The following is a 17,216-nucleotide window of genomic DNA, read 5'->3' on the forward strand; positions in this document are numbered from 1 at the left end:
TCCATATTTTCAAAGTATGATCAACACAAAATTTAGCAATGTATAAGTCATAGGAAAAAAACTTTCATTAAATTCTATTGCTCTAGGAACTTCCAAGACACGACTCCCACTTCATTCAACTAAAGTTGAATAACTGAATATGCTAACTTTAATCTAATGAACAATAATATGCAACCTGGTATATGATAGGTATTATATTCTCAAAATTTCACATATATTTGTAACCAGAAAGCAGATAATTACTGATAAACCTTTTGGATTTACATAATTTTCTTGTTGACAAAACATAAGTAGTCCAAACTTTACAAATCAGATTTATCATAGTTGAATCCTATTTCAGAAATAGGTTAACTGAAATTCATATTCATACACATAAACATTTTAGTACATTTTTAATAATGACAAAGCTACTCTCTGATTAAATGACTAACTTTTAGTTTATGATTCATCTTATATCTTTAATTTCAGAAAAGCAAAATGAGAATTTTTCATTACAAGTAAAACCTGGCTGTTCATAAAAGAATTTTTATGCATTTGATAATACAGTGGTGACATGTTAAGACAGCACAACTCTGTGATTAAATGGAATACATCTGATAACACAATGCAAAAAAAAGGAAATCAACACAAGAAAGAATGATGTATTTGAGAACATTTTTAATAAATAATGTGACAAAATTACTTTTCTGATTATTGGATTTTCAGTATGCAAAATTATGGCTAAAAATAAGAGGCTTCTTACATGAACATAATGAAAACATTAATCACATGGATTGTTCCCTTAGTACTGCACACCTTTTCTATGTAAATTTCAATTACCTAAATGAACACACTTAAGTTTTTGGTGAACACCAGCTTTTTTTGTGGTTCAGTTTTGTTTGGCTTTGTTTTCCAGTGGGGTCAGGTCTGATACCTATATTTGAATAAATGTAAATTTTTTTTCTTCAATAGCACCAATTATAAAGTCAATGAAATTTATATAATGACAAAAAAAGGATCATAAAAATCTACAGTCAGAGGGCATCATTTGGCAATTCAAAGCAAGTAATGCCTCTATTTGAGCTTATAAGGAAATCTTGTAAGTTTCACCATTGGCCACAACAAACTTAAACCTTTTCTTCTTTAAGTCCAGGAAAAGTAAGAACCATTGCATACATGGCCCACAATAAAGTATGCACGTTACTTCACCATCTGTCATCATTCAAATATTCCAAATACAAACATAGAGCATTAACAAAACAGGTTAAAAACGCTTCTCAACATTTTTTTTTCAAGAAGACAAAAAAGGTTAATAGTTACAATGGTTTACAAATAAAGTTTAGTGATTGTGCTTTTAAAACCAAAAAAAAAAAAAAGATTAAAAACAGTGCATTACAAAAACAAAAATCAAACTTCCTTAAGTGGCACTTCTGAAAGTTGAACTGACACTACCAGAAGAAATTTAGGCCAGTTAAGATAGGGATGTCCTTATTCAATTGGTCATTAAAAACATCCATTTGTTTGTAATATGCATTTATAATTGCTTTTTGATTGAAAAATAGAACAAGGTTTTTGCTAGGCTGACTTATGACAATGACTTAACAACCAGAGATCCAACTGGCTTACCCCTACTTATCCAAAAGTACATTTCCAATAAGAATATACTTCAATGATTGAAATGAAGACAAAGTAAAGTACCACCAGGGGTTGCAAAGAGTATATATTTACAATGTTTCTACCCCATTCAAATTGTTTGTGGTTGTTCTGCATTTGCTATGTTTTTTTTTTTTTTTCTCCCAACAGAGGGTGGTATGAAAGACTGATTTTAAAATCATGTTAAAATGAAGTTATGTTTTAGTTTGCATTAGCAGTTGGTTATAGAAAGATTATATCTTGAGAGCCCTTGACATGAGGTTGATTAGTCAACTTTGTATCTTTGATCAATATTTTGCTGTAAATTGGCTTGGTATATAAGCAGTGCAATGCCACATCTCAGGGGCAAAATGCAAAAGAACTGTTTTGTTCTCTCCTGCTGGCTGATGACTGAAGCAAGAAGTCAAATACTTCCCTTGCTGGAAGCAAGGTGTAATGATTTGTTCCAACAGTGAGGGGAATAGGGAGGTTCTTCGTAAGGATAGGGATCAAACAACAACAATAAAACCCCAATAAAATTTTTAAAAAATGGTATTCCAATAAGAGGAATAAAAACGACAATTTGTACACTCTGATTGCACTGAACATTTTATCTGGCGTCATATGTCATCAGACACGAGGCATCTTGAGTGATAACTTTCACATTAGATCTCACAAGCCTCTCTGGTTGTCTTCAGCTTTCAGTTTCCTGTAAGAGATCAGTTCTTGTTAAATTTTAAAATAAATCTTAGAGTATTGTCCTGTTTCATATTTATTTATATGCTTTTGTTCTTATAGTTTGTGTTTCTTCATTCATTCCCTAGCTACACTAGAAAGTGCTCATGGCAACATATTAATTTGTCAATTTTAGCTGGTTTTGATAGCAAATCTAATAGTTCTCTAACAAGTACTAAACTGTGTTCCACACAGTGTCTGGGTGTTGGCAGGTGTGGCACAGGGTGAGAGGAGAAGGAAGAGGCCAAGTTCTCTACTCCCTCAGCCTCAACTCAACATTATAGCTCAATTTTTATTGGTTTTAAGTAGTAGGTTGTCTATGATGACTTTTTTCCCCAAAAGGGCTCTTCTAAAGAAAAACAACTAAAAACCTAAAAAAAAACTTTTCTAACAGCATTTGCGAAAGGAAAGCCTTCTTATTCCAAACCTCAAAATCAAAATATTGATATATTGGGCATTATAGAAAATTCAATTTGACATAATTAGTTATAATTTTTCATCTTCTATTATAAAAAGTTTTAGTTTAACACTCAAACAATCTGCTTGAGATTAAATATATTTGTAAGAAGATAAATTTGTCCCCAACTTGTTTTTTTATTAAATGATGAAAACACAATTTTAAAAACAGGAGATGATTTTATAATATGATGTGATTTACTTTCAACTCTATCTTAAAACACTACCTATAGATTCCAACAAAGGAGTGTGTCTTTGTCTCAAGAAGATTGGGAAGGTCAGTGTCAAGTATCAGGTGCCCATTTTCAAAAGACTGAAGATGAAAGAGTTAGCCAGATCATCCTGATTAACCCCAGTGATCAGTAGGGTGGTAGGTAACACAGGCAAAACACCCTCACTCACACCTGATAACTCTGTCACTTTACTGGGTTTTTATAACCTACTGTAATATTATGAATCATAATTATCTAGATCAACAGTTCTTATATCCTAACAACATTTTTGTCATATATATTTCCTATGTGAATAGCTGCAGATAAATATGAACCCTAAGACCTAAAAAGAAGCTGTTATTACCATTTAAAACTTTGGAACACATTTCAAAAAAATCGTTAAATTCTCAGAATTTCAGTTGCTGGCATCAGTGACAGGGTTTGTGATGACACAGTAACATTTCTGTAGACTGATGGATGTTTTTAACTTTGAGACTGATAGAAAAACTAGTCTAAAAAAAAGTATAGATACCTCTAATTCTTCATTATTATCTTCTCTTTCATATCCTCCAAGAACTTGCATTTCTGCAATATTTCTTCGACCTACATTTGCTTGTTCTCTTTGTCTGCTTCCTGATCCTCTTGATGACATTGAGCTTGAAGAACTAGGATCTCTGGGATTATTTGATGTCGGAAAAGTAGGTCTACAGTAAGGTAGAATATCCTCTGTGTAATGAAATATAATAAGTGCATATGAACACCACTGTACATTTCATTGTATAATGTGTCACTTGTGTCTATAATTCTGAATGGGGAAACATCAGTGTTTCTGAAAAATAAATGAGGACATTTTATAACAGTAATGAACAAGGCAGCAATGTCTTTTGAAAATGAAAATAACAACCTTGCTGTTTTCCTAGTAGTGGTTGGGATTTTGGTTGATTCTACTCATAAGCTCTTGTCTACCTCAAATTCACTTGAGTTCAAAATCCTTAAAAGAGGGAACCCAAATCTGGAGTCAGACATGGCTTCCAGTTCTATCCTTCACTATGTGATCTCCCATTATTTTAGGCTTTAGTTTCAACTTTTCTAAAAAAGTGATAATAGTATCTACACTCAGAGGAGCTGCTAGTGTTGATGTGAAAACAAGTGTGACATTGTAATATGTCCCTGTGTAAATTATGAAGGAATTATAAGGCATTGATAGAAAAAAAGCCCGGTCTTCTTGAATCACCAAAACAGAGCCGCCAAGCCCGGATTCACTTCCTAGATGCCAACCACCATTTCAACATCATATTTAAAATTGTGAAACCCTGACTCTCAAAAGCCTGACATCATTGCTAGCTTCAAAAAACAAGCCACTCCAGGGGACTTCCCTGGTAGCGCAGTGGTTAAGAATCCGCCTGCCAATGCAGGGGACACGGGTTCGATCCTGGTCCGGGAAGATCCCACATGCCGTGGAGCAATGAAGCCTGTGCGCCACAACTACTGAGCCTGTGCTCTAGAGCCCGTGAACCACAACTACTGAGCCCGAGTGCCACAACTACTGAAGCCCACGTGCCTAGAGCCTGTGCTCCGCAACAAGAGAAGCCACTGCAATGAGAAGCTCGTGCACTGCAATGAAGAGTAGCCCCCGCTCGCTGCAACTAGAGGGAAAGCCTGCGTGCAGCAATGAAGACCCAACGCAGCCAATAAATAAATAAATAAGCAAGCCACTCCAGTTAAGTGCTGTCTCCTGAATTTCTATCTCCATACTGCTTTAAATTTGGTGCTGCATCTATTGATGCATCTTCCAACGGCTCGCTTCTCTCCAAAGCCTATCCATGCTACCCTTTGGACACCAAACACATAAAAACAAAGCAAGACAAAACCTCTTCCTCATGCCCTTTTGTTTTACCTCTAGAAGCTTCCTCTACGGCCCACAATGCCTGGATGAAATCTGATTTCCCCTAACGTTTCCACTGCAGTTCCCTGCGGTGGAAGGAGGAAGGTTTGCCTTTAGCTCACTAACACCAGCTCTAAATCACTGCTCCTCCACAAAAAGAGCCTCCTCTTGTGAGGGCCAAGCAGTCGAGTTATGTAGCCTGTGCAGTCCACCCTGATGATACCTTTCTCCTGTTCTATTCATCACAACTTTAATTCCTGATGCAGACTTCTGACTCTCTGGGGTTTCCCAGTCCATGTGGACCACTACACCTGCACCCTAGCTTCACGGCACTTGGTCCTCTGTGATCTTCATCTTCAGTCCCTGTTTCCACCACCTTTTTCTACTGAATTTAGTTTTTGACAGACTACATTATGACAAAATATCTCGTTTGCTAAAAGCTTTCCCCTAAGTCTGTGCTCTACATAATTCAATACTTTATCTACTGATTGCTTAGCAAAGCTTCTTGAAAAGCAATCTGGACTCCATATTGGTCGTCACAATTCCCATTCACTTTGTATCCCACTGAAACCTACTTATGCCCACATTACTACAAGGAAACTGAGAAAATTCACTGTTGACTTTGATAATGCTGATCATGCTTCAGCCCTTACATCTCTGGACTTCTCACTGCCCTGCATCTGAAAACCACTATCAATTTAAACATGACTACTCTCTTAGCTCCTATATCCCTCCATCCTTCCTGGCCAGTCTTCTGTGGGTTCTTCTTATGCAGATGCCCTTATGTTGATGTCCTTCCTGCAGGTTTCTACTTTTGGTCCAGCGTGCGCACGTGCACATGCATCTGTGTGTACAGAAAAACCTTTTTCTCCACTCACCCTGGGTGATTTCAACCATTCTCTCATATTGTAAACTTTTCTAGAATATAGCTGCCATGAGGGCAGATATTTTTCTCTGCTTTGTGTACTGATACACTCTCAGTTTGACATATAATAGGCCATCAGTAAGTAGGCTGATTGAAAGAATGAGTGGCTTAACTATTTAACTCATCATGATGAGTTATTAATTTATATTTCCTGAACTCTGCCTGGTTGAACACTTCCCTCTTGAGGGTCCCTCAGACTCCACATGTTGAAGATTGACTTCATCGTGTCCACTTCTCTGAGATTTCTTCCCTTTCTGTATTCCCTAATATAGCTAATGACATATTACTCATCATTAAGATACCTAAGACAGGGGCTTCCCTGGTGGCACAGTGGTTGAGAGTCCGCCTGCCGATGCAGGGGACATGGGCTCATGCCCCAGTCTGGGAGGATCCCACATGCCACTGAGCAGCTGGGCCTGTGAGCCATGGCCACTGAGCCTGCACATCTGGAGCCTGTGCTCTGCAATGGGAGAGGCCACAGCAGTGAGAGGCCCGCGTACCGCAAAAGAAAAAAAAAAAAAAAAGATACCTAAGACAGAAAACTGGAATTATTTCAGGATCTTCCCTTTCTTCCAACAAACCTTCCCATAACCCTTAAAATGTATCTTTTCCACATATTCAACTATATAACATGTAAGGATGATTTTAACTCTAAGAAGTTTCTTGAATTTTCCCACTCACTCATCCCTGCTCCCACAGCTTGGTTTATATTCTCTACATCTCTTCTGGGGGTTGAAAATATCTTCTAACAGGTCTCTGCTTCTTAAGTTATTTCCCTCTAAACTGGCTTCACTCAGCCACCTTCCTTTTATAGTAACTACAGGCTCTCTCTGATTTAAGCTTACGTTTACCGCAAGAGCTTCATTTTTACCACTTTACCACGTTTAATGTCTAGTAATAGTGAATTTCTTATAGCCTCCTCAATGTACCTCAACTTTTCATGCTGACTTTCTCTGCCAGAACAATCTATCCACTCTTCTTACTTATGCTAAATTCCATCCATCCTGGACATTCAGCTTATGGGTCATTTCCACCAGGAAAGATCAAGAAGTCTTTCTTTATATTCCATCTCCCACAAGACTGGGCTAATTTTCTCTTCTCTGGACTCTCAAGTATCATAGCACCATAAACATTAACTGGGCATATACCCTGAGAAAACCATAATTCAAAAAGAGTCATGTACCACAATGTTCATTGCAGCTCTATTTACAATAGCCAGGACATGGAAGCAACCTAAGTGTCCATCGACAGATGACTGGATAAAGAAGATCTGGCAAATATATACAATGGAATATTACTCAGCCATAAAAAGGAACGAAATTTAGTTTTTTGTAGTGAGGTGGATGGACTAGAGACTGTCATACAGAGTGAAGTAAGTCAGAAAGAGAAAAACAAACACTGTACGCTAACACATATATATGGAATCTAAAAAAACAATGGTTTTGAAGAACCTAGGGGCAGGACAGGAATAAAGACGCAGATGCAGAGAATGGACTTGAGGACACAGGGAGGGGGAAGGGTAAGCTGGGACGAAGTGAGAGAGTGGCATGCACATATGTACACTACCAATGTAAAATAGATAGCTAGTGGGAAGCAGCTGCATGGCACAGGGAGATCAGCTCGGTGCTTTGTGTCCACCTAGAAGGGTGGGATAGGGAGGGTGGGAGGGAGACGCAAGAGGGAGGAGATATGGGGATATATGTATACGTATAGCTGATTCACTTTGTTATAAAGCAGAAACTAACACAACATTGTAAAGCAATTATACTCCAATAAGGATGTTAAAAAAAAAAAATGAGTGTACCTGTGAATCTATAGATTACCTGTCTCCCTCTCTGACTATAAGCTCCTTGAGGTCAAGGTTCATGTTTCCACATAAATCTCAGAACTAGTACAATGCTTAATAACACAGTAGATGTTTGATATATGTAGAAATAAATTGAACTAACTGAGATAAATGTCAGCAAAAATATCAGACCTTGAAGTCTAGAAGACCACTCTCCTTAATTAAAAATAACCATTTGTTACACATGTAAATCAGGGAGCCTCCTTTATTATAAATAATGTAAATTGCATTATGAAGGTTAAAATTATAGCAAGGCACAGAAATGATCTTTAAAAGACACGTAAAAATAATTTCATCTCTTTGTTCTAATTCTGCATACACCAAGATCTTTCTGAGTTGTGAAATTTTCTCCTGAAGAATTGAGCTTACTTTGGAGGAAAGTTGCCTGTGAGCAGACAATTGCTCCGCACTTTCAGGCCGGACATAAATTTCATAATTTATGAATCACTACTTGGAGTATAATCACACAAAGTTCAAAGTTCAGATCACCTTGGCTTAACTGATAAAAATAAGCAAAGTTTTTCAAACTTCAGATTGTGGTGATGTCACCAAGTACTCTGCGGTCACATAGGAATGCACAGCGTTACCATCACTTCACGGCTGAGTCCATGCCTGGATGAGGGATTCAGGCTTCTGTCACAGAACAAAATGAAACTGTCTTCCATATTGAAAGGAAGCTGCTAATGACCAGATGCCCGTAGTAAATAGAACAATAGATTGATGTCTAATCTTACCAAAGTACAGCTTTGAAAATACAGTTGTAGTTAAAGTGCACTTACAGCCTTCTAAGATTCATTTCCCCTTCATTCTTTCCTGATTCCTTCATCAATCACCTTCCTTTTCTCGTATCTCTTCTGCCTAAATAGTTTCTTCTCCTTATTCTATAATAATGTGCAAATACACTATCCTAAAACATTTTCACAGATTCTGCCTTCCTGTCAAACCCTACCTAGACCTCTCTTCTCCTTCCCAACCTTCTGCAAAGAGCCCATACTCATCACCCCCCTTCCACAACTTCCATTCACTTTCCAGCCCCCTACAGGCAGGATTCTATTCTGACTACTCCACTGAAAACAGTTCTTTTAAATACCACCCACAAAAAACATTTTGTAAAATCTGTGTGTCCTCCACCCATTCTCTCACCCCGCACCCCCATTCACACCCACCTTTCACTTCTGTGGCATTTTATATTCCTTCCTATCTTAAAATTTCTATCTCCATTCTTTCTAGGATACTACTCTTTCTAGCTTGGATAGCTTGATTATTTTATATCACTGGGTGGATCCACCTCAGTTTCTATGTAGAATGTCCCTCTCCCGAACATGTATGTATGTATGTATGTATGTATTTTTATTGAAGTGTAGTTGATTTATAACATTATATTAGTTTCAGGTGTACAATGGAGTGATTCAATATTTTTATAGATTAGGCTCTACTTAAAGTAATGGCTATATTCTCTGTGCTGTACAATATATTCTTGTAGCGTATTTATTTTATACATAGTAGTTGTACCTCTTTTTTCCCCATCCCTATCCTGCCCCTCCCCCTTTCCCTCTCCCCATGGGTAACCTTTAAATACAATCATCTCTGACTGTGGTGTGTTGGAGAGAGCTCAAGTGTTCTCGTAAGAGCTCACTGTACACATCCCCTCCCAACTCCACACACACTGATTTCATATTAGTAGCTTGAAACTAGCCATTTTGGGAGTAATTACACAACAGAAGTAAGCAAATGGCTACAAACTGGAGGTTTGTTTTGTTTTCTTTCCAGAGAACTGATTGTTAAACATTATCTACTGTATCCCTGCTGATAATTTAGCTTTTGTAGTTCCAACAATTTTCACCTCTGTGTTGCTGGTTCTAAAATCCACTCTCTACCTACAACCTTTCTCCTGATCTTTAAACTTAGTTCTCTAAGTTCTTATTGATTTTCTTCATATCTGTGTTCTTGTCGGTACCTTAATCCATTCATAACTGAAGTTATTTTCCACAAGACTTTTATCCTTTTCCCCTTTCTTCTTTACATTATTAATACAATTATGTTCCACTAGTCATAGAGGGCCGTCTAGTTAACATCTGAGTAACTTTTCTTTTACTCCATTAGTTCATTTCACTTTTTTACATTCAATTAGTCACCAAGTCCTATAAGGTCTACCTCTGAAATGCCTATGTAGCTTGTTTCTCCTTTTAATTTGCATAACTGTTTTAATTCAGTGCCCTCATATTTTATACCTAGATTATTTTGCAATGTTCTGATACTTTCAGCTACCCAATTCCCGACTCTTCCTTCACTGTAGAGTGTTGTCAGTTATTTTTTTAAAACACAAATCTGATTATGTAATTTCTTGATCAGATTTTTGGCTGGCTCACCACTGCCCATATCATAAATCCCAGACTCTTCAGAATAGTATTCCCTGCCTTCCCAGTCAGGCTAAACCACCTTTCAAGTTTTATCTTTTACCATTTGTCCCTGGCCCCAAGTATCTAATTCTCCAGCCAAACTGTAAATAAGTATTCACCAAACATTCATTTTCCCACTTTCATATTTTTTCACCACTTATTTCCTTTGCCAGATATCCCCTTCTCCCTGTTTAACTTGTGGAAATTATGTTTTCCTTTAAAATTCAACTCAGTTGGCACCTCTCCGAGGAAGACTTGCATATGTCATGTATTAGAATTAACTGTATTCAAATTATCTGGGAGCATGCCTGTCTCCTCCAACAGGGAGCAAATTTCTAAATCTCACCCTTTGCACAGGATCCTAAAGAACCTAGCAGAGTACCATGCAAACATGTTCAATCTGTATTTATTGGCTGCTTGACTAAATCAGTACCTTGGATGAGATGAGTCTTTGCTGGTGGAAGGTCTCGTTTTGCTGCCTTGTTTCCTCGTCCTTTCCCATCATTTTGTTGTTCCTGTGCTTCTCTGGGGTCACCTGGATTTGGTCGCATTTCAGCAACTTGTCTTCCATCCAATACTTCTCTCCCCTTGTAACTGCCTCCCTTTCTCTCTGATGATCTGTCTGTTCTTGCTTCTATGGAAGGGAGTTTTGGCACCATGACAGGTCGTACCTCCAGCTGTGCCTTGGATTGGGCAGTGGGTGACTTTATAGCAGGAGGTGGCACAGGAGGAGGTGGAAGATCTAAAAAGAAATATTTAAAATACTGTAAAAGTTTGCCACTTATAAAATTGTCAACATAAGCATTGCCATTAGAGTCCCATTCAACTGTGAGATAATATATCTTAAATGAACTGGAACAACTGAAGGCAACCAAGGAGTAAGATGACCAACAATTTTAATGTACTCTCATTTTTATCTAGCACAGGAATATTGAATCATAGAGCTGGGACTTAGAGGTTATCTGGTCTTGGGATGGCTACCATGGGTATGTATGCCATAACTTTCTCTACTGCAACCACGGCAGATTTTCCTAATTGATTTCAGTGTAATGTTGCTGATTCTACATGGACACACTTACACTTGAGGCAATCACTTCAAATTGACTGAGGCTGGCACTTGAGTTGAGACCTATTTGCCATCCCTAATCCACCCTGAATCCTTTCTCCTTTTATAGATAGGGAAACTCAAACACACAGATCTTAAGTTATTTTCCAATCTTAAAGGTAAATATGATCAGAACCAGGACTAATGCCCCCAAATTCTTACTTTTGGTTCAGTGTTGTTTATACTACTATTTCATTCTATCACATGTTCACAATCTACCATTCACTGATGGGATCTCTCCACTTTGTATATGCACCCACAGATTTTAAACAAGATGATCACTAGTATAGATATAAATTAATTTAATCTATATCTATAATTATATATTAATATGTTACATATAATTGGATATTATATATAATTCAACTTCTATTATAGACATACTTAAAGATAAAAGTAGGCATAAAATTTGATATCTAGAAAATTCATTTCCTTTAAGTGGTGTTATTTTTTAAAAATGACTCCTATGTACATACTCCAGGGAAAAGAAATAAATAACCTAGTAATAGCTGGAAAGTTAGTAGAAGAATATGAATAGCTTCTAGTTTTAGGCTGTTCTGGTGTAGTCTGGAGGATGGATTAAAAGGAAAGTCTTGAATCCAGGAGGCCAAGAAGTTATTTGAATAGCTCAGTAAGTAATGATAGGAGATAGAATTGTATTGGCGCCTGTTCAGATGGAGAGTAGATATGTTTGAGAAAGTAAAAGGAAGAAAAATCAGTATTATGTAATGATCAATGGAATATAGTAGGGGAAGACTATCCATTAGATAACTTTTAGGATTTTTGCCATAGTTGGCTAGATGAACGAGAGAAACATCTCTGAAGATGAGGAATATAGGGGTGAGGAAGAGATGGTTTGCAAAGGAAGAACGTGAGTTCCATTCTAGAAAAGTAAATAGGAGGAGTTTTTGAAGTATCCAGGTAGAGATGTCTAGCAGGTTGTTGTACATAAAATCTGAATTTCAAGGGAGGTCAAAACCAGAGACATAGAGGTTTGGAAATTATCAGTGTAGTTTTTCCGTCATGACTTTAGAAATGGTAGTGTTTCCATATTTGTAGAGAAATGTCTATGTGATAGAATAAGTCAACTAAAACATGTACAGACTATGTATTAAATGCTTAGTTATTACGAACTTAACATTAAGATTTTCCACAAAAAATATACACTCACATGGTAAAAATTCAAAATTACATAAAGACTAGGAAATACAATCCTTTATACCTCCCCACCTTCATTTCAAATCCTCAGTATTGATGCAGAGGTAATCAGTTTGAATAGGTTTTTATAGATCATTCCAGAAATTACTTATGCATCTAAAGCAGGGCTGCCAAGTTGCAAAACTCCAGGAAACACCATTCACATTAGGAACTATGTAAAATGGCCACATCTGGGATTGTGTAGAGTGGCTGTCTGCCCATCAGAATGTGACAGTCTTTCTTTCTTAGTAACATAAGAAACTACTTCACCTGTGTAGTTGTATATATTTTCATATGTGTACATATAGTTACCTCTTTTTGTGAAAAGTTTGTATAATGTTCTGTTTTATGAATATATCATTATTCATATCAATCCCTACAGAGGAATATTTAGGTTATTTCCAGACAGTTTACTATTATTAGCAATGGTCCACTGACTATCATTTACATATACCAGCATAATAAACTCTTGAATATTAAAATTGTGCCTTGAAAATTCTTAATATAATAGCAAATTAAGCGTTCTAGGAAGCATCAGTTTTAATCTAATATTTCTCATTCTTGTATTTTTTTAAAAAATAATTAATCCTTTTCTTTTGTTCCTTACGTAGATATGAATTTTTTAAAAACTAATTTTCTTTTGATCTTATGTGCTATATAACTAAGGCATTAGAATTTGTTGTATTGGTTTTTGAAAGCAGAAAGCTTGAGGTACCATCTTAGTATCAGCTGTTTTACTTAGGACTCCATTATTAAAACTGCTCAGACTGTAACTTGCATTTTGTTGCTGTTGTTAGTTCTCCTTTTCATGTAAACGGCCTCAATACTTTTTATATAAAATGGGGGCCAAAGTACAGTCCATAGCATTAATTTTCCCAAGAATCTGGGAAAATCAAAAGATTTTTTTGTCTTACAACGTAAATTGCCATCGTCACTAATGTTGATTTTCCTCCTTTACTACTTTAACAAATTTTTTTAAAACAACACTTTAAAAAAAGTACTATCATGATATTCTCCCTCATCTGCTGCTTGTTTATTAAGAATAACCAAAGAGTTAGAAGACAGATTGTAGCGAGTGGCTTAAAGCCAAGAGACCCAAGGCTGAGCTGTTCTAAGTTCAGACTGAGCCTGGGACTGACAATGGGAGGAGGAGAAAAGCCTAATTCAGAACATAGCTGGAAGCAGAGCGAATGTGACTGCAGGCTCATTTCTGCACTATCTGCTTGCTACAAACTCAAACTGATTGCAAACACAGCTTATCAGGAAGCTGATGACTGCCATTATCATCAGATCGTAAAATGTCTGGGCTTATTGGATTGCAAAGCTGATGATTACCACTATCATAAGATCACAAAAAGCCTTGGGAATCTATAACTCTCGAGACAAAATCTATTACTGGATGCTCTATATAGGTATATAGATATACCTGTATCTATAATACAGGTAGAAAAAGAGAAGAGAATCCAATGATAATTTTACGAGTTCTAACTTCCTGCATATAATTGCCACTGTGTATAAGTGACAGAGGGGAATGCTGGTGGGCGTAATTTCTTAATATAAACAGATGACCAAATAAATTCTTTTTTAGGTATTGTAAAATCCCTGAGTCAAATCAGGGATAATCATAATATAAACAATTCTATATTTCATAAAGTGATAAATACTACTTTCATCCAATTCATACTCCTAATAGCTAAAATTGGGTTTAACAAATGGGATTATGGAACTCATATATATGTATAGACTCTTTCTTTATACAATCATATAAACACCATTCTTTATACAAGACTGTCTAAATACCAATATAATGCATGTAAAGTAATACATAAGAACATACACATGGAGACAATTCTGCCGGCATTAACTCACTATGGAGATCCAGCACTCTATTTACTTAACTACTTAAATTCCCAGACCTTGTAATTAATGATATATCAAGTCAAAACAGCATCATTCCAAAGAGGATGGTGAATTTATAATTTATGAAAAGTAGAGCTGGAGAAATAATGTAGATTTGGTTTTTAAATCAAGTATGTAAATGCTTCAGAAGGGGTTGAAAAGCGATGGAAAGAATCAATTAGAAGGTCCTAGAAATGCACTTATGCTTGGCTTTAACTCAATAAAAGTCTGACTGATAAATATTCATATATTTTAATCCTACCCTTCATCTGGGTTAAACTTGGAAGCGGCAAATATGAAATAAATAAAGAGTTGGAGTCTGCCTGTCAGTGTGTCAATAGCATGCAGCCTTCTGCTTTGCAATGAGTACATAAACTGAGTGTTTATGAGACCCAGCATTTACCTGCAAACAAGGTATGGCACAGTGCCATGGATTAGGGGCTTGTGGGCTGTTATGGGCTGAATTGTGTCCCCTCCGAAATTCATATGTTGAAGTCCTCATCCCCAGTGCCTCAGAATGTGACTTGTATTTGATGACAGGGTCTTTAAAGAGGTAATTAAATTAAAATGAGGTCCTTAGGGTAGGCCCTAATCTAACCTGACTGGTGTCCTTATAAGAAGAGGGCACATACATTCACTGAGGGAAGACCAAGTGAAGACACAGGGAGAAGGTGGTCATCTACAAGCCAAGAAGAGAGGCTTCAGAAGAAACCAACACTTCCTACACCATGATCTTGGACTTTCAGCCTCCAGAACTGTGAGGAAATAAATTTCTGTTGTTTAAGTCACCTAGTTTCTGGTACTTTGTTAGGACAGCCCTAGAAAACTAATCAGAGCTGACTGACAAGGATCATCACAAATTACTCTTTATCAGTTCAGACCCAGCCACTCTTTATCTCTCCTTATAGAATTTACAAAAATTCTGCAAAGGAAACTGATAATTTGAACAAAATTTACAAAGTAAAGATGCTGCACACTCTACTGACATACCATAGACTGAAAATAGTTCATATAAGAAGTCTATTGACAATAATCAAACTCATCCATCATAGTTGATGTATTTTAATCATAAAAAGCAAAAATGAAAGAACCCTCCAGGTCTTACTAATATATTTAATTCTCATTTTCACAATTGGCAGCTCTTTAAATTCTTTCTTTCCCTTTCCTCTCTCTCTTTCTTTAATAACTGTACAAATTGTACCTGCAATTGAGTTTCTTCATGAATGAACTGTAAATATTTTTTTCAAAAAATGAGAGAATGATTTCTGATAAAATGGTGTTTGTTTCCATGCTATAATCACTACTATCAAGAGTATGTGCATTTCTTTTATTTGGTGCATTAAGAAGTATCTGCATTTAAATGATTTTGGTTCATCAGTATGCATTATGGAAATGTATCAAATAACACATAGCTTTGTTATTTTTTTCGTTACCAAATCAGAAAGCATCCAGAATTAAATTCAAGACTTGTTAGTACAGTAAACATAACTAAAAGACAGTTGGTTATCAAAATGCTAAAAGGAAGGTAAAGCTAGTATTTAAAAAACAGCTTTAGTTGTATCTCAATTTTGTCTATTTCTGTGACTTAGAGAAAATAATTACTGGCTTCTACATTGTGGTATATATTATGACTACTCTGCATAATCACTTGTGAAATGAACATTTAGAAATTTAAATATTTCTTATTAACTTTTTCACTTTCAAATATTTTAACATATTTCTTTGGTATTTCTGAAATTAACTTTAAAAATAACTTGGTTGCTTCATCATTCAATTTAATAGCTGTTATTCAGGGATTAGTTAGAATTTATATTTAATTATTAAACACACTGAAATAAGTACTACAGAACGTGGGGCAATAAATATAGATCACAATTTTCAAGCACAGTGCAATTTGTAACTGCAACACTATGCCCTTTAACTGGCATGTTTACATTATTTAAAGCATTTTTTTATTGGAGTATAATTGCTTCACGATACCGTGTTAGTTTCAAAACATTTTAAAAAGCATCACTCAATGCCAGAAGCCCCTCGAAACAAGTATAAATAAGAGGTAGAAAGAGCTACACAAACCTTTAGGCTAGATTTTTTTCCCTGATGTATTCAACCTAGATGTATTTACATCAAGGTTTGATGTTTGACCAGTTTTCTGCTAGGAGCACTCTCTTCTAGATAATAAAAACTGATAGAAGAGCTATAAAACTTGTAAAATGCCATTACAGGGATCCCATAAATGTAAAACTGCCAATAGAGTTTGGGGATTTACATCTAGTGTTTGTCCCTTCACAGAGGGAAACGTGCACAAAGCCACTATAATAACCCTTCAAAACCGGATAATATTCTGACAGCTCAGTTTCGCTGACAAAAGAGTCCTGGGCAGGATCCAGGAGGCCCAGGTGCGCTGTGTCATGCCAGTATTTAATGTAGTCTAATATCAGATAGATGCTAGTGAGAGAAAATACTCCGAATAAAGTATAGATAATAGCATGGACAGCCACTCATTGCAAAATTACTTGTGCTCATCATGCTGTGAGCTTTGTATTAAATTTTTTCTGTCAAGGGGCAGGAATCAGAGAAGTGCCTCAGAAAACCTTCCTTGTAACCTTGGATAAGGATCTATAACATTGGTCTTTCATACGGTAATGGAAAATGATGTCCTTTGTGAAACATTGCTGACTGGTAATGAAGGTTCTATCAGGTTGTGGTTGAGAGGACCAGGAGGTGGGGAGCAGTGCCTGTGATAATCTTCTCCCCCCAACCCTTTAGCAGATTCAGCAAACTTGACAAGATGGGTGAGTCTGAGAGAATTTATCTTACATGAATTTCCAACAAAGCCCTTGGGGTTGTTTTATAAAACGAGAAGGTGGCAGTTTAATAAATGCCGGGCCACCTGAGGCACTTTCATTAAAGGCTTTCTCTAGACAACATCACAGTGTTTGTGGTATT

General features: G+C 36.4%; 1 protein-coding gene across 1 annotated transcript in view; it reads right to left on the reverse strand.

Moving 5' to 3' along the window:
• Window positions 1-648: 648 nt before the first annotated feature.
• The window catches only part of ROBO1 (roundabout guidance receptor 1), a 401,385-nt gene continuing 384,817 nt past the window's right edge, over window positions 649-17,216 (reverse strand). The window contains exons 27-29 of the mRNA XM_081234266.1: window positions 10,503-10,811; window positions 3,547-3,740; window positions 649-2,320 (exon numbers count right to left, since the gene is read on the reverse strand). Coding sequence (XP_081090392.1) covers window positions 2,306-2,320; window positions 3,547-3,740; window positions 10,503-10,811 — 518 coding nt within the window. The 3' untranslated portion in view covers window positions 649-2,305. The remainder of the gene's footprint in view (window positions 2,321-3,546; window positions 3,741-10,502; window positions 10,812-17,216) is intronic.

The sequence above is a fragment of the Mesoplodon bidens genome (assembly GCF_964165515.1).
Source record: "Mesoplodon bidens genome assembly, chromosome: 5".
NCBI lineage: Eukaryota > Metazoa > Chordata > Mammalia > Artiodactyla > Ziphiidae > Mesoplodon > Mesoplodon bidens.